At 34.6% G+C, this 19,346-nt stretch overlaps 1 protein-coding gene across 5 annotated transcripts in view; it reads right to left on the bottom strand.

Moving 5' to 3' along the window:
* The window catches only part of LOC148839379 (serine/threonine-protein kinase MRCK alpha-like), a 180,921-nt gene that overhangs the window by 111,483 nt on the left and 50,092 nt on the right, over positions 1-19,346 (bottom strand). For all 5 annotated transcript variants that reach the window (XM_088934544.1, XM_088934516.1, XM_088934535.1 and 2 more), the window contains exon 2: positions 15,652-15,743. In XM_088934544.1, the coding sequence (XP_088790670.1) occupies positions 15,652-15,743 (92 nt within the window). The remainder of the gene's footprint in view (positions 1-15,651; positions 15,744-19,346) is intronic.

The following is a 19,346-nucleotide window of genomic DNA, read 5'->3' on the forward strand; positions in this document are numbered from 1 at the left end:
GCAAACAGTGCTTATCTTACTGTCTGAAACATTAAACTTCAGACTTCAGTACTCATTACTTTCCAAATTGTGATTACTTTCAGCAGTGTTAAGAGGTTGTACTATGTTTTGCTGGCACGGGACTATAGAAAGCAGAACACTAATAAAAGTTTAAAACAATATTTTTACTGTGCAGTACAACCCTTGGGCCTCATCTTCCATATTCCTCCATTTACAGAAACCTCAGCTTCTGACATTTCGTCTCAGTAAGTTCTTTCAGCCTTTCAGAGCTTGCCAGCTCTGAACTAAGGAGAAAACAATCCATCTGGAAAGGTTCAGAACACAGATCAAGGAAAAAATCTTCTTTAGAACCTGACTTGCAAACATAAGATGGTTCTTAAACAAGAGGAGGTATTTGGCACATTCTAGCTCATTTGGTAGCAGATAGCGAATTGATCCAAGGATCTCATTCAGACATTGCCTGAAAGAATCCAGGGTATAATTTTCAACAAAATGGTTGCGTAGCTGGTTTCAGACATCCACAACTTCATGTATGGAAAATTGCAGCCTGTTCTCAGTTTTGAATGTACTTCCCCATAATTTCTACATGTGTCCTCTTGTTTGTGTTTCACTGTGTATTCTGAAAACATCCACTGGGTTAACTCTGCCAATGCCTTTGGATATCTAAATAAATCAGTTCCCCTCTTAATCTGCTTTTTGGGCTCAAAAACCTTTGTAATATAATCAAGATTTTCCATTGAGATTGTAATTCACTACCAATAAAAAAAACATAATAATGATGAAAACATAATGTATCAATATTGTACAAGCATACACAATACTAAGAACACAAAATGTGTAGGCTTCAACATGAAAACTGTGGTTTACTGAACTGATCCTGAAGAAGATAGAATATGTTTATATATAAATGCAATTTCATGTGTGCATTAAAGTATTCTATATGAACCATAAAACTTTGAAAAACAAGGAAAAATAACTCCTCATTTCTCTCTTACTGTGATTATAACTCTCTCACAGCGTAGTGCTTGTTCGGTAGAGATGTATTGCATAATGATAAATACTTTAAACCCCAGAAGGTGATGGGGGTAAAAAAATGGAAACTGACCTTGTGCAAGTATTTACACTGTTACAAATTGGAGATTTTAAAAAATAAGATAATTATTGAAATTATATCAATATATCGATAATATATCTCAATAATTAAAATACTTATAACCCCCCCCCCCCCCACCCCATTGGAAAGATTATGCCAAGAATACACCCAAGTACTTAATCAGAGGCACTTGCAATCTTTGTTCTCTGGCACAGATTTGGTGAAGGAGCAATAAATTAGAGGCAAACTGGTTTGAATAATTATTTATTAATAATTACACACACACTAAGAAACACAACACAGAATACAACATGCAATTTACTCAATTTACAAACAAGGCATTTCAGAGGCCAACATCCTGACCAAAGAGGAAAAAAAACCCAGACTGCAACCAAGTATTCAAACCCTATATACAGTAACACCTAACAGGTCAAAAAGAAAATAGACAAACATGCTTTTTAAACCAAAAAGAATGCGACCTAGAGTTAAATCCCTCTATAAATCTGTAAGCTGCACTGTAAACAGGAACCATGAATCTCCCTACTCTAAAAAAAGTAATCACTGAACAGGGTAGACCGTTTTTAACCTAGGGTATATTTATAAAGAAAATCTGACTTCCTAAAATATCAAAATGGCAAGCTCTCTTAACAGAGTTCAAATACTTAACTGGAATCTGGTCTTAAAGGCTGATCAGATCAAGGACCTCCTGACTGGCACTGTCTTCCTCTCCTTCTCTACCTGTCTTTTTATCCTGTTTTCCTGGTCTATTGGATTTTTAATGATTTACCAAGAACTTAATTAACCAGCTAAACCAGATGATGTCTTTGACCAGTGTGTCTCAGACCACCTACATCTCGGCAAACTCCTCAGATCCTTTCTTACTTTAAAGTTCCCAAGAACTGCAAATATTGGTACTAGTTAGATGTTGACCATTGTCTGTACATTACAACTCAATAGCTCTTTCCAATAGCTGTAACAATATTTGTTGTTTTTTTTTCTCTAGGTGGATAACTAATAAATATCAACATCAACTGAGTATAAACTGTAGGGGAAGCCTTCTCACGGTATTGGTAATGGATCACACTTTTAAGACCTGTTAATGAAAGCCACTAAATTGGTCAAAGTAATCTTATGTAGGATTAAATATAGCCGATGCTCTGTGAATCCTTATCACCAATGCATAAGTAGATGAGATCGTCCACTTAGTCTGGGCTTCTCCAGAATGGTCTTCCATGCAGTCATCAAATGGCTGCACAATACTTGGACCTTTGTGACAGAGACTGTTTACAGTTGTTTCCAACATTAATAAATAGACTGAGCACTTTTTCGTCTTTTTTTCCAGCTGGTTATACTGCATCAATGAAAAGGCCTAAAATACACATCTGACTGGTTCAGAGTTTGTTCATAGTTTGACCAGTGGGAAATAATCTTAGGAGTTTTTCTCTAACTCCTGAGCTATAAATTATGCCCATGTATAGTTTAGTTGTCATGTATGTCAATGTACTTCCAAAAATGTTATCTTTTCTTTCATTTTCTTTTTAGGTGGAAAGCTGACAGTTAATTCTTGTCTGGCTTTCTCTTCAGCTCCATTTCTTCTTTACTTCAGTTAACCTTATCTTAATGCAAAATCCATTTTTTTTCAAACAAAATTAATTCCAAAGATTATTAGCTACATACTGTATGGAAGGAACTCGAGAAACAAACCATGGGGGAAAAATTACAAGGATTTATTCCACTGCCCATGTATACCAACAGTGTTTGGGGCACTTCAAAGGGTAACAAAAGACAAACAAAACTGAACACAAAGATATAAAGACATAAAAACATGAAAAGGAGAAAAAAGTCAAAACACTAATTAAAAGCCTTTTTAAATTTTATTTCTCAAAATTGTCAGGGGGTGAGGTGTAGCTGGTGAACTTTTGAACTGAATGCGCTGGGTAACGGGATGTGTCAGAATTGAGGTGATGTGGTCACGGAGTTATGAAGACGTTAGAAGTTGAGCAGCTGTCTTTTGGACAACTAAAAGTTTGTTTCGAAAACAGGTAGAGAGACCACTATAAAGGCTATTAATGTAATCCAGCTTAGATATGATGAAGTTAATAAACTTCTGCAGCTGTATAATCAAGAAAAGGCCAAGTGTGGTCTTGGCATGGCATTAACACTGCATGTATTGCCTTAAATATCCAAATTGTAAATCTATGGTTCTGACCTCCATGTGAACTTTGTAATTTTGTCTTTGTAAACTATGAAATGCTGTTCAAAACAGTCAAAATACAATTTCCTTTTTTTCCTTTTATTTATATATTTTTTTTATTTGATACCTTTAAAACTGCAGTACAAGAAGTAAATGGAACTTTTAGTGTGCACATTCTGCAAGAAATGCCAATTTTAGAAATTTAAGATGGCCCACATACAAGGCAAAAGCTTTATAAACACTCAGACTTCTGTCCCTTTAAATTATCAAGGGACCAGGCATGCAGTATACAGCAGGAATCAGATGTTAAGGCAAAATGAAATAACTTTTATTTACAGACCCAAGCGTTTTACAACAGATGGTGGAATTTTAGATTAAAAAAAATAAAAACCACCTGTACAAAAGGAAGCATATAATGCCTTTGGAACTTCTGTGAAACTGCTATAGGTCTGAATGCTAGCAAAAGCAAAGAACAATCTCTCGGGTGTTCTGTTGAATTCTACCTCTTGAATGCTACACTTGAAATCCAGTTAAAACAACAGGATCAGTGGCTATGACCCATGTCCTACCAATCTCTCTTCCCTGACAGACTTACCAGGTCAAGCAAGGTAAGACCTGAGCTCTCAAATTTCCTTGGAAGTACAAAAATGAGTTGAGATAGCTTTTAAGCAAAATGTTATGGACCAATATGTATATTTAGCAAAGTGATGGAAAAAATGAACTGTGAAGAAAAAAAAAAGGATGATGCTTCAAAGAACACTATGTCATCTGCAAGGCATAGCCTGTACAGGGTAGTCTTGGTCGCCTCTGGAACTGGCTCATATGTCTTTATAGATGACTTCATTGATATCTTCAAAAGTGATGACTTTATTTCCTGTCTTCACTGCTGTTTTCTGTTTTAGGCCCATGGATTTATCACCAGGTTAAAATGGTGATAATGATATAATAAAGCATATTGCAGCTGAAGTCAATTTACAGTCTGTATATTTCAATCTTAATTGAAAATGCTATACTGTACATGCAACTAGAAAGAGTCATGCTATTTTTCAGGCTTGATTATTGAAATGCAGCGCTTGTTAGTGTATCCTAACATTACATTTGTCCTTTGTCTAAAACAAGTGTGACCAACCTGTGCTAGGTGTATAAAGATTGTTAAGGTCTATTTAAAACACTAACACCTAAAGATTTGGGAGAAGTTTTTAACTTAATCCAGTTAAGCCATTAAGTACATAATTTATCTTATCAGACTGGACATCCACAGCCTTGGTAGTCTTTTCAGCCTTTGCCATTTTAATGATCATGCTTCATGTTCATATTAAAACTCTGCACTTTTCTATAACATTGTAGTTTTTACCTTACTGGCAAATTTGTTAGACTTCACTACTTATCATAGTATATAATGTCTTTACGTAAAATTGACAATGGTACATATTACATAGAATGCAAATATATTTCTAGCATGTAATCCAAAACGGATATTATTTTTTTTACAAATATGATCATTCTTGAGCTTTGGAGTGGGTCTAGTCCTGGATTAGTAAATCAAAACTATAAATCTGATTTCAGACAAATCCCACAATTGTAGGTTTAATAATTCTGATTTATGAGTAGTGTTTGGAAGGTTATTTTAACATAACCTTGTTATAGAATCCTGATTACTTGATTTTGTAAATCTGTAATATGATCCTATATCCCTTTATACAAATTAGATTACTTTTAAAAGTCTTGTCTTTTATTAAATACAAAAGTAAATTAATTAAAGTAGTCAAATAAAAATATTTTCTGCATTTTATATACCACAAATTCTAATATGGAATAAAATTGTGGCTGATCTTTATAAAGTAGGAATTGTGCTAAATAAGATGCATCAATTTTATCTGAAGTTTTATTTTATATTGCAATTAAAACACAAATTTTAATTTTATAAAATTTGTACTGCAGTTTAACTGGATAAAATGTTTAGATATCGGTGCTTGGTACAGCGGCCTTTATTATATGCTTTGAATCTGCTGTGCCTGTTGGTTACATGTTACTTGAAGAGCCAAGTTGCAGATTAACAGCATGTACAGTGCCAAGGAACTCCCAATATAATTACTGGAAATACAATTTTTTTTACCACAATACCTTTAACTGAAATAAATGTCTCAGAGGTTTATATTTACCAATTCAATATTTTTTTTAAATGCAATGATGTATGAAGTAGAAAAAATAAGACAATAATTAAAATGCATGTGAAATAATAAGAAAACACTAGACACTTATAATACTTTTGATACCATGTCCCAAATCTAAGGAACACCGTCCTGAAAGAAATGAGAAATTGAACCACATGAGTTGTTGAGTTTGAGTCTACACTAAAATGCAATATTAATAAAGTGCAATATTAACACAGGACTGAATAGTGACAACAGAAAAAATACATACGGTATTCTCGAAGTTGCATTTTCTACAAAATGTTACTCGAAGATTAAATTAGCCAAAAGCAGAAATCACAAATCAGTCACAAATCTGCAGTCATGTAAATAACAGGGACTCAGTTTCCATATGCTGGCCTGTATGACGTATATTGTTAAATTATTAAATTGCAACAAGAAATAAAAACTGACACAACATGACTCACATAAGTACACCACAAGCAATTTTCACTCCAAGACAGAAAATTAAACTCAGTTTAAATTCCTAACTTCCTCTTATGACATCAAATGATATCTGTATTACAACTTCATGTATAATAAGAGAACATTGCCTCATGTTTTTATCATGAATTTTGGTTGAAAGTAGTTATTTTTACAAAACTTAAACATCATTGCAAAGATTTATCAATGTATTTGTGGAAAAAAATTGTACTTTCATTTTCACATAAGTTTGTTTTTTTTTTCACACAAATGAGAGAAACTGAGATTCACTGTTACATCAAACATACCACTCTCTCTGATGGATGCCACAGCACTGAAAGTATGTAAGAAAAGGGGAAATGTCTAAATTTCCATCTAATGACTGTGTTTGGTCTAAAAAGATGGTACAGTAATTGAAAGGTTAATTTTAACCTGAAAACCTCAGTTTATCATCATTAACCTAGTTCCCAGAAATGGAACGTAGTCATTACCTCATAAGGAAGCGCCACATCACTTATCTCTCTGCTGAGTACATATACCAAATCGAGTCCGACCCTGTCACATCGCATGGCACTGAACTCTTTTCCTACAAAGCTGTGGAGACGTAGCAGCTGATTACTATCTTTTGACAAACAGCGCCCTTGCGAGGCCAAGTGTTGAGAAGCATGGGACGGTATCAGTTGAATTCCTTTCAGGAAACCAGGGTTAAGATAATAACCCAAGTTCCCCTTTCAGAATAAAGTCTTTCACTGCAAGGACAACAGCAGTGCCTGAGCTGTCAAGAACAGGAGGGCAAGAGGCCTCAGTAATGAAGGGTCCCAAAGGGATTTAGAAGCAGCATGCAAGACCTCCAAACCAATGGAGGGATGCCCTATGTCCATCACGTTCAACCTGCACAACTAAACAAATGTGGGAGGAGAAGACCTTGACACTGCCAGGCAGAGAGTGGCAATGAAAGCAGTTTCAAAGAGTGCCCTGGGAGCCAACAAGAAAGGCAAAGATGTTGCTGATAAGCTTTGACTATCCACCTAGCCAGCTTGTGCTTGGAAAGTCCAACGCTGAACATCTGAATCCCAAAGGACACAAAAAGCTGATAAGATATCCTGAAGGTTCTAGTTAGATGCACATATACATCCAATATTTTTGTCATTTTTTTGTATACATTGCCACAGACTGATTAACATGGAAGGCTCAGAGCACAAAAGATAGTTGTCTGCAGCTACACTGCAAAGTGATCAGAAGCCACAAAGACCAAGGAAGTACTGTCAGCTCCCAAAGCTTTCTAATGTGACAGGCTTATGATAAGGGCCAAGGGAAAAGCATGAAGAGCTAGGGTGTCCCATGGTGGTATTATCACCTTTGCATGGCAGGTGGAGCCTTGGTATTCTGCACAGAAACATTGTTTTACACTACCTATTCCTTTTTGGTATCCTCATCCACTTTGTAATGAAAGTTGTATTCCTCAAAGAGATCAAGAGTGGCTGTGCATCCATATAACAGCTTGGTTGGAAGGGCGGGGTGTTAAAAGGGTAAGTATTTAAAACCCCACCTTGTTAACTGCTGTTAACTACTGTCGTGTTGTTTATTCCGATCTGGACATTGGTCAGCACAGGAAGGAAGTGCTGGAAGACCAAAAAACCCAGCGCTACAGAATATTGATGTGAACTAAGGTTTAGGTTCATGGTAATGAAGTTGGATCTTATAGCTTCAGTTCATTTCAAAAGCTGTATAAGGAATATCAATACTGTAGCACTGCCAAGATAAAAAATTAAGGTTAAAATACAGCATTCCCCAGCCAGAATTTTATAATTGGCTTCATTCCTGATTCAAATTTTATGTGAAGGCAAATAAATGTCAGCTTAGATTTTAATATTTTGCTATTGTACTATTCTCTTTAGATAAAGTCTAAGAAACACTTGTACAATTATTATCATTGATTTCTAAATATCCTCTGATTCACTTGGTTTTTTTCCCTATCTTTAGAACTGCTCACCCAAGTCAAGTAATATACTGATAAAGACAGGAGGAAAACAGATCCTCAAGCCTTAAAGCAGTGTCAGTCAGGGGGAAAAACATTTCATTGTTAAACCGCTAACAAGATTTATACCTTTCTAGTGACTGAGAAGCCATTTTACACTTTCTTCACAATATAAGAAGTAGTAAAATTCTAATAAGGAAGTCCGAATACTCTGTGGGGGAATGTTTGACCTGATCCTCAGGACACTGCTCAGAGCAAAACTGCATTTACAGCTGTTTAGGCCTAGAGCTTCTGTAAATAGTTAAAATGCAATTAAGTTGCTTTCTGTTCCCTACACACTGGTAGTCTATGACTCATTGCAGATAGATTAATGATAGGATATTAACACTATCCACTGTAAGTGCTTTAAGATCCAAGATCTTAGGAAAATCTATAAACAAACGTATATTTATATATATTTTTTAAATAAGCGTCTGATAGAGAATGCACACATCTTATGTTCAGCAAGAAACAGGATGGTTTCATGTTGGCTATAATGCAGTGCTAGCATCCAGATAGTGTTACTCCACATGATCGCAGAGTTTGCTATGATCCAGATCTCATATATTTAGGGCACTCTTATAGTTCATTAAAAACTGATTGCCAGAACCCCGAAAAAACACAAAAAGGAAATCGGACATCTCAGGATTTTCATGCTAATAAAAAAATGGGGTGGTTGGTTAAATCAGAATTTGCCGTTTTGCAAATTCTAAACTACACTGACAGATGACAAAAAACAATTCATATTAGAACTCAATAATAAAAAACAGGCTTCCACGAGCTTATCCAATAAACTGACAATCTTTCCCACTTCTGTAAATCAGTGTACAGGGTAAATTACTGGTTGACTTCTTGCCAATGAATGGCTGAACTAAATAAATGAATTGAACCCTACAGTACTGAGGAAGTTCTGCATCTGCAGGAAAGCTGATAAGATTCCCAATGCATGGCGGTTTGATTCATTTCAGATCTTAAGAGCTGTTGACTTATATTAGTAAACATCAAGAGGCAAATTTGATTTGATTAAATCTCGTTTTTAGTAAATCTATAAATACAAATACATGGAGTTCAAATGATTGAAATATGCAGACTTTCTATTTCATTATCATTCGAACTAGAACCCACAGGCCTTCATGACTTACACAGAGCTAACTGCTGTAAAATCAAAATATCTTATTTTGTTGCAAGACTGTCAGAATTCCAACATGGCTGCAGGATTCTAAATTAGTCATCTGCTGTTTGACCGCTGTCAAATTTGGCAAAGATTTCAAACTTCAAAGGCTCAAAGTACTTCAAAGGGTAATCAGGCTAAAACTCTTTCTCTCTCTGCTTTTTTGCCTCATTTTTCATCTGGCTTGTGAATTTATATAACAGGATATTTTTTCTTTCTTTTAGGACAAATTTACCAATAAACTAGATTAATATACAGTGTATGCAACAAAGAGCTCTGAATCCTTCACCTTGCATAAAGGAAACTGAATCAAACATTTCCTATAGTTCAAGCCATGCATCTGTCTTTTGCTATCTACCTTTTCATTCTTGATCTTGTTAAAATACCGTATAGCTAAAAGGACTTGTTTGTGCTGTTTAGAAGGAAATGATAATCACAACATTCACTTAAAATACACTTAAAAGCTTTATTTTAATTAGATTATATTCGCACATGGAAATCATGGAATCAAATTCTGATCAAATAAGTCATGTATAAACAACACAAAGGAAATTAATCCAAATAAAAAATGGACAGGCTTTGAACATTACACTCTAACTTCTAATCCAGTAAAAAATTCCACACTAAATCATTCAAGATCAAACTAAAAAACTTTAAGCATGGAGCATCTCACTTTCCTTTGCACTAGGCAAAAATAACAGCCCCGACATACGTAACGTAATGTTCTACGTATCCGAGTCCCTGGGTACAACAGAAACAATCTAGTTTAAATTTTGCTTTTCAGAATTTGGATAAGAATGCAAAGTGGAATTAAATGATGCTTACATTGCTGGCTTGGGTGGCAATTTTTTTAAAATAATGTGTACTTGATAGTCATATCTATACAGATATCTGAGTTTCAAAAGCTTGATTATCTGGAGGAGCTCCTGTGAGATTCTGTGATGTCCTAAAAATCTGCAACAGTCAACGGAACAAACTACTGGGGGAAAATGGGACGAGTAACTTAATAGTTATAATAGCTAGTGTGAGTGGAACACTTAAGAGAAAGATACACCAACCACTGTATAATGACTGTTAAGTTACATGGTAAAAGCATGTACTGAAGAAATGTTTTCAATGGCAATAGAGCCCGGTTATCGAAGGTGCTCCATTAACTTGTTTGCAATTTAGCCTTTGGATCTGGATCAATACCTCCAGTTGTGGTTGTGGTAAACAACCTCAAGATAAAACATTCATAAATGGTGTATATTATTTAATTATACAGTGTATACTTTATAATAAACAAGTGACGGCTTCAACTATATTCAACTCTATTCTGTATTCTATTTTGAAAATGCTAGCAATCTGGCATCTGTGCCCAATCTATTTGATATTGTTTGCAAATGGTACACTTAGCCTCCTTCGGGAGGATTTATGCCAATCAGTAGGCTCCTAGAAGTTCTGTAATGCCAGGGCTGTCTGAATACAGTCTTGACTGGGTGGTAGACAAAATGTACGTTTGGATTCTATATGTTGGTTCAAATCCAGGTTAAAGCCATTTGACGAGTGTGCCCAACATTCCCCATGAGGCAACAAGTAATTAGTCCACCATGAATGGAGGTACAAATGATCAAAGTCGACTAGATTTCACTGTGCTACACCAAACCTGTGGCTTACAGTGCAATCTTCATCTACTGCCCTTAGCACTGCAGTTGGAGATACAGCGTGAACCTGCATGTTTATTATTTGGTATGAGGATTGTAGTGATAAACCAATGTGTTTAATAACGGTCAATTCCAAATTAAAGTTTGAAAGAATAAATGAAAATTATTTTTTTAATTCCAAAATGACCTCTCTCTCCATAGCTGACATTCTGTATGACATCCCAGACCCCTCTATTAATCCAATCCTGGAACACCTCCCATCTGCTACATCCCAGCACAGCACTAAATTAACCTTGAACCCAATTGACTTTGTCTGTGTTGTCCCTTTCACAAGCCTTGATGTGTGTGCACACCATAACATCATCATGTCTCTATTCTCTGCTTTCATTCCACATGATTGCACTTGCAGTTTACTTCTTAATTCTTCAGAAAACAGAAGACAAGAACAATAAATCTCTCGAAGGAACAAATCTGCAGAAATCAGCATCATGCCTGTTTAAACAATGTCAGAAAGCACAAATACAAGCTCATTTATCAATTCAATACAATGCAGTGTTTCCTTCAAATTCTAGGAATGGAAATACATTTTCAATGCTTTGGTTTACATAAAATTCAAATATGGGTAGTACTTCTTTATTAATAATAACATCAGTTTATTGTTATCCATTTTACCCAACCTAATATTTGTCTCAATTTAAATTATTTGTTTCAGTCCACAAGCTTCTTTTCCCTATAAGCCTTTTTTTGGGGGGAACAAGATCCTGTTTGAAAATCATTCCTTGGATTTTGTCATAAACCGGTAACACTTCATTTCAAACTTAAAAAACCCAAACAGTAGTAGATTCTCCTTTTACCATGTAATATCCTTCCTTAATAGTTCCAAAACTACCTCCTTAAAACCTACAGCACTGCACCAAACAAAGCCAAAACCAGAGATCGTAATACAAAATTAGTGGAAAATATTTTTTACACTAAAAAATACTTTAAATATTTTGTGATAAAACATATAATTCTTACTACCTGGACAAACCTCTTATTATAAAGAGCTATCATTTGCAAATTATAATCTTTGGCCATTAACCGTCGTATTAGTCACAGTCAAATAAAAAAACTTTACCATTCACATTAAGCTAGCCTTACAAGTGTGGAAGTGCCTTTTATGGTGTTCACCAATGCAAAGACAATATAAAATTGTAATATCTGACTCACACCACAGAAAATAACAGAATTAGCTAAAATAAACATTCTAAACAAGACCGATGACTGCTTTACTACATTAGTATAAGAGATGTTTCATACTGAATTATTTGAAAACACTCAATGCACTAAACAAATTAATTAAAAGATGCTGTTTAAAACATTGTCTCACCAGTTTTCTGATTTCCTGTTAAACTGATAAAGCTGACACGATCCTTCAAGTCATTGAATGAAAGCAACTGAAATTGTTCTGCCATTCATGGTTTTGTCTTGGGATTAAAGTCTCTTTTTAATTTACAAATAAATATATTTAGCATTATTATAAATGTCTCCAAAATGTAACTGAAAGTCAAAACAATTCCTCACTTAAAATGCTCCACTTCAATACTGTGTGAGTGAGGTGAGTTTTCATACTATGGTAACAGCAAGTAAAATATTTCAAATAGCAACAGCACATACTGTATGTAAATATGAAATAGTGTGCTTAAGTGAAGGGAAATGTAAGCATGGTTTTTTAAACAATAGGAAACAGGAGAAAGCGCTCCAGACAAAGGAAGGAAGACTAACCAAAGGAGAGTTGCGCAGACTAAGAAACAACTGCCAAGTTAGCAAAAGCCCTGGAATGTGGTTTATTATGGTAATCCCATCAGGCTCTCTCCTCTCCGGCACACTCCTCTAGGTGCAACTGAGGATTCCACGGCACGTGATGGAAATGTTATAAATGTACCGCAAATCAAGGAAACAACGACTGTCGAACAGCAATTTCATCAATATGGGGTTCTGTACAATTGCAGGCTGTGGTACAAACTGCACATCATGCAATGCACTTCAAGACAAGCTTGATATTACATTCTCCTTGCTAAAAGGAAGAACTTTATTACTTTCAGACCTCCGAAAACCTTCATCAAATCTCCTCTCAGATGCCATTTATAGAGAGCTGAAGAGTTTATTAATATGCCTGAGTCATAAATTATACTTAATCCCTGGAATCTTTCTAGTTGCTCTCTCTCTAAGCCAGCTCTTTTAATGTCTTTTTCGCAATGTGGAGATTAGACTCGTAAGCAGAATTTCACATGTGGTCAAATAAGGGTACTGTACAGTTTTAATATAGAGTAACCCCTACATGACTTCTCTATTTTACAGTCTTAACTATGTGTGTAAGCAAAGCATTTTATCTCCTTCCTGTATTCCCTAGAAGCTTAGAGTGCAAAGTCTTAAAATGTATAAGTCTTTATCATTACCACACATTCAAATTCTTCAGCTAATGTAAATGTCTTGCATTTTCTCTTTAATTACTTTCTTGTTTGAACACCAGAAAAGGCTACAGTTTTTTTGCAGCAAAATATAATCAAACCAAACATCTTGTTACAATTTCTACAAAGTAATAAAGCAAAGTACAGTTTAAGGGTATGTATCTCAGTCTCCACCCAACATCAAAGAGAATTCGGTTCTTCAGCAAGAAAGTCTTGTGGCTAGTGTTAATTTTAATCAGTAACTGGGTGAGAGGATGAACGGGTGTTTTGGAACCTTTTGGAATTACCTGGAGTTCTGCATTAATTACTCATAAAAATGTGGTCTGATCTTCAACTAAGTCACAATAATAGACCAACACAATCTGCTTAAACTAATAACACACAAACAATTGTACTTCTTGTCAGTACTGAACACATTGTTTAAACATTCAAAGTCTAGGTTAATACAGTAAATTAATGCAGAAATCCAGGTAATTCCAAAGGGTTCACAAACATTTTCTTGCAACTGTAAACTAGAAGCAAAGAGGCTTCCTTCTAAACCTGAAAGGTACACAGATACATCTTAAAATGACATAAAATGTCATTTGAACAGTTCCCATAAAATAAGGCTTGAAAATAAAGGATTTTAAAAAATCTAAATAGCTGAAAGTTTATAAAAGATTTAGTGGGCTCCCAAAGATGTGATTGATTTTCCTCCCATTTTCTACTGTGTTTGCAATCATTGGGCCCATTCAAAGGAAGAAACCCCTGACTGATTGAGGGGAAAAAATATGTTGTTGTTTAATTGTAGGATTTAAGAATGAGCAAGCAGATGCTGTTGGATGGAAGAAGCTTATGTGATGTGCAAAAAAAACTCTCTATAGAAGATAACACAGATGCTCAGATTATTGTAAGAGCTTCTCTTTGTTTAGCTCTTACCTCTGCAGAAGCCAGTTTTAAATTCATCTACAAAGAAAACCATTAATTTTTACAATATAAGCTTACAGAAATGGCTAGTAATGCATGAGATCCTGTACCCTGTTAAAGGCTTTCTGAAAATCAAGATATACATTTTTGTAACTCATCCTGCATCTGGGTATTTTGCATTTTCTTCCAAAAAGGTTAAGGATTTGTAATCAATTTCAGCCTTCTGCAGAATTTGTGCTCTGGGAATCATTAGTTTTCCAAGCACATATGGGTGACCTCCAAAAATAATTGGACAACAAAATCAAAACTTATTGCTATGTTATTTTTGCTTTACAGTTCAGCAATTTGTATTTGTGATCATGAAGAATAATATGAAGAATAAGTACAATATAAGACATTTTATTTCTAGAAAGTTCTATACCTTTGTCCACATTTAAACAAAAACATACTTTGTGTTCAACAAAATATTTAGTTGCATATCTTTGAAAATCTAACTACACAGAGTTTCCAACCCACTGAGCTCACAAATCTGTGAAATCAGTTGATATGCTTTGAAATTTATCATGTTTTTGGGGTGTTCTAGCTTCAATTATTTTCTACAGTGCATAAAATACATGCTCAATTGAATTCAAATGTGGAGATTGTCTTGGCCGGTTTAAGTGAAATGCCACCCAATAAGTATGAAAGCATTTTTTTCTACATAAGCAGACAAAATGTTTTTTTAAACTTCAGAATTCATTCCGTTTCTGCCGTCATTAGTTAAATCATGGATAAAGATGAGTGTGCCAGTTCCAGAGAAAATTACAGATGTTAGATCCACAGTGGGACATTTAATACTGTCAATCCCAATTTTATCCTCCTCACAACTCAAATCTACTCATTTGATACATATAGAATGTGCACAATTGCTTTTTGAGCATTCTTTGTTATACGTAAAGCTTTTCTCACAAATATGGTGGTAATCACACATCTTTTTTATTGGTGTCCTTTGTTGGCAGTAAACACAATATAAATGTTCATCTTATACCACAAAGTCAAACAGAAATAATTTAACTGCTTACTGATATTGAGCTGTCACCTCTTATACAACAGTCAAAGAAAAACAACCGTGGTTTCTTCTGTGGAAAATGATATGCTTTGCCCGGGGCTTTTTTGGAATAGAAAAAGGTCATTTTTTGGTGTTTTGTCAAGTTCTGTCATGCTACCAGATTTTTAAATGACTGCAAAAATGTGCAACACTCACAACTTGAAGATTTTACTACACAGCAGATGGATCCAACTGCATATTTTACATGCTGATGGTTCTAATGTAAAGTTGACATCAAAATCTAGATTTCATCTTGTTACCTTATGTGCAATTAATTTGCCTAAACAAATGAGAAAATAGGGTAATGCTGAATATATTACTTTTCTACCTAGTCAGCAACATTTGTAACAGAGAGCAGCTCACATCTTAAATAGATTAAACTGTGATACAGTCTTAGTTGTTTCCATGGCACCACATGAATATAATATTTTTTCAAGGATAAACTGGAAATTTTAAAACCAGGACAGATGCTTACCTCACCAAAGGCTCCCCGACCAATCACTTTCAGAATCTCAAAGTCCTCTTTGTGCAGACGCATCTGCTTCACTTTAGAAGTGAAAGGCTTAGCTAAAAGATAAAAAGATATATATTCTTTAAGCAAGAGTACACACCTTGAACAAATAAAGAACATCAAAACTTACATCACTGTGTTTAGGAGCTATGTTCTTACAACTGCAAAACAAATACAGGATCAATCAGAGAAGACAGCTTAAAACCATAACAAAAAATGAAAACTGTAGTTGGTAGCTTCATATAAGAATTGGAACAGGCACACAACATTTACATTTTGTTGTTTTATTAAGAGGGCTGTGAGGAATAAAAGCTTTGGATGTTTTATTTCTGGGGTCAAAGTGAAGATAACCCACCATGTAGAACAAACACACTACACAATCAGGGTCTCTCTTAAGTGAATTTTCCAGGCAACATGCATCTCATGGAGTTATACTTCAGTATAACTGAAGCAAAAGCGAAAGTTTTTCTTCCACACTTTACCGAAATCAGATCCTGTGCATCTTCACCTAAATCTTTTCAGAGAACACATGAATTTGTACATAGGCTACCGTCTTAGAATCATAGCCTAAGTAAATCTGATAAAGTAATGAAGGAGCCTCCTACATTAAAATAACAAATATATGTAGCCTAGATTATTTATGCAAACATTTAAATTTATTGAAATTTTTTTTTTTACAAAACTAAACCATCCTTGCAATTAATTCCCCTTTCTCTGCTATAAGAAACTGAACTGAAAATGCTGTCGGTTTATCAAATGACTAAACAATTCATCCAAATGGTTCCCTTACATAAAAATGTAAAAGCACCTTTAACATGTAAACTATGAAACTTATACAAGTGTAGCTTTTTAGACTCAACAGATGTGTATGGTAAAATGATTTTCATTTAGTTTGTTTTCTTTTGCAAGGATTTTAAGGACATGCATCATCATTAATTTGTTGGATGTGACAAGGGTCACATATTAGTAAAGGCATATTGTAATCTTCCCTGCCAAAAAACCTCAGAAAACAATGACAGACAAAAGCAAAAAATTCTTGGTACAGACTTGAGACGTTTGCCACAGACAAACGGCAGATTCAAGAAGTGTGAATCAGAGCTTCTGCAAATCAGTCCTGTTTCACACTGCCATCATCACACACTGAGAAAATTCTATACACATTGTTAGTGTCTGAAGAGGTGCAAAAATTTGTTATTTTTAGGATGCTATGGTTCATTCTATGGATATTTTGCCCAAAGACATGTTTGACAGTAAAAAGTTATAAATGTGCTTTAATTTGCATGTATCTTTATTTAATCCATCATAGTCTTTTAATTGGTGTTGATCTACTTTACCAGCATTTTCAAAAGTTAAGAATTATGTTTCTTCAGACAATTATTCTTAGTCTAACTTAATGGATCTGTGATCAAAGGTATCAAACCCCATTGCTGTATGGGTTAGAACAGGTTTTCTAGATTTCTTTAAATTAACAGCACCTGAAGAACTAGAATAAACTTAAATTTGATTTTGCCAGTTCAGTTTAAAACTATCTGATTAAACAGGTTAAGAGATTAATTGAAATTAAAACCAGTAGACATACTAACCCTCTAAAGCAGAATAAGGACTGGCTAGCTTTTCTCTATTGTCTTGTGGGTTTTACTGCAACCTAAATAGTCAATAAAACAACCTAATGATTGTTTAGTTGTACATACGGTATTATACAATTTTCTACATGCAGTCTTTTCCAGTTAATTATTCAAAACATTCACGTCAATAGTTGCCTATATAAAACAACTAGAAGGCTGGGTGAATGTTTTAAAAATGGTGCAGTTAATTATATAATTAGAACGTGTAGAATAAAAACCAGAAGACAGTAGGTCCTCCAAGAACTGAGTATGAGACCCTTGGTCTTGATTATATACAGAATAAAAAGACATCTGACTCAGATGTTGACAAATTAACTGTGCCTGTACAATGGCCTAGGCTTTACCTTCCATCTAAAAAAAATCTAATTTTACTCATGTGAACCTCCACACAAGCATAATGTTCTATTAACCAGTTGCTAAATTTAAATTAATATAAAAATACTTATAACTCCTTTCACTGTTGGGCTTCACTATTTTAAGAAAGGCATTTGTAATAGCTGATCACAGCACGGTACCAAATAAGGACAGAAAAAGTCAAGCCTTTTCGCCAAAGTTGGGAAGGAACTCAACTATATTGGTTTCAGATACTTTTCTCAAATATTTTTTATTTAAAAATATAAACATGGTGATAAAAACAAATGCAAGAATCCTCAAAGTATTTATTCTTATAAAAGAGGTCTTTGGAATCTTGAAACAAGGTTTTTTATGGCTTCTAAAATTCTTCATTTGGAAATGTGAAATTGTTGCTTCAATGGACAAATTAATGTTTAAGGGACACAACCTAAACCTCCTGATACTTCAAAGAGACATGGAAAATCTGCTGGATTGTGCATGCTGAGGACCAGAATTTGGAAACACTGATATAAGACACTGTATTAAACACGTACCTTTATAGATAGATGAAAATAAGCAATATGACAAATTACTATAAAAACTGTGATATGATAATAAACATGCCTTCATGGCTCTTTACCATAAAAGCATGCAGACACAGTGAATAAAATGAAAATCCTTGAGACTGTGGCAGCAAAGAAATTATTCCCCTTCTAAGTATCTTTATTTTTCAATGAGATGATATCATACCGACTTTGTGTCGCCATGACTTTACAGGAATCAGAACAAAATGGTTTATATTTAGGGCTCTGTGAGAAAGGAAATGCTTTCAAAGACAAATAACTTTAATCCAACCTTTCTCTTCTTTGTTTTGATTTAAACTGTATCCTTCCCTGGGCATTAAGTAGTGCCACATCAATGGCTTCATATTGAAACAGATTTCCTACTTAAGAAAAGCATATAACATACACGTTAATCTGTAAACATAACCTGTTTCTTTGGGTATAGAAGTGCACAAAAGCTTTTGGTACACTTAGAATTGTAGAATCACCAATTGTTAATCTTGATTGCTCCCCATTGCTAGGTTTGCACCTAAATGAGAAATTATTCATTAAAAGAATGCTTATCTGAATAATCATTCAAATAATTTATTAGAATTACTTCTCCCAGTATACATTATCAAGTTCTATGAGCGTGTTGCAATACTGCTGTTTTCAGTGCTTTGTACAGCTCTGATGAGGGTATTTGTGGTAGTACCTGAAAATAAGAGATTAAGGAGGGTCAGAATCTAGAACTGTAAATATTGATTCAATAGCCATAGCAAGCACTCAGCCTCCCTTCAGCAAATAAAAAAAAAGCTCTGAGGGTTCACAGGCTATGAGCCACAGAGTGATTAGGGATCATCTTTATGGCATAGTCTCATAGGAGCAGAAAGTGGACAGTGTGTATGTGGAGTATGGGGGTGGGGGGTCAATGGATTTATGCATTTTTATTAATTTAATTACTCAAGAATGGCTTCCAACCACTAGCTGAAAATTAATTTAATCAACACTGTACAAAAAAAATACCTAACAATGATACACTGACCACATAAAACTAATTCAAATGATACCATTTTAAGAAACATTAGGAAACAAAGCAGTTGCAAATGCTCCATTATAACAGACCAAAAACTTTTCTACATACTTATTGCACACATAA

The sequence above is a fragment of the Atractosteus spatula genome, chromosome 2 (assembly GCF_055471065.1).
Source record: "Atractosteus spatula isolate fAtrSpa1 chromosome 2, fAtrSpa1.hap1, whole genome shotgun sequence".
Classification (NCBI taxonomy): Eukaryota; Metazoa; Chordata; class Actinopteri; order Semionotiformes; family Lepisosteidae; genus Atractosteus; species Atractosteus spatula.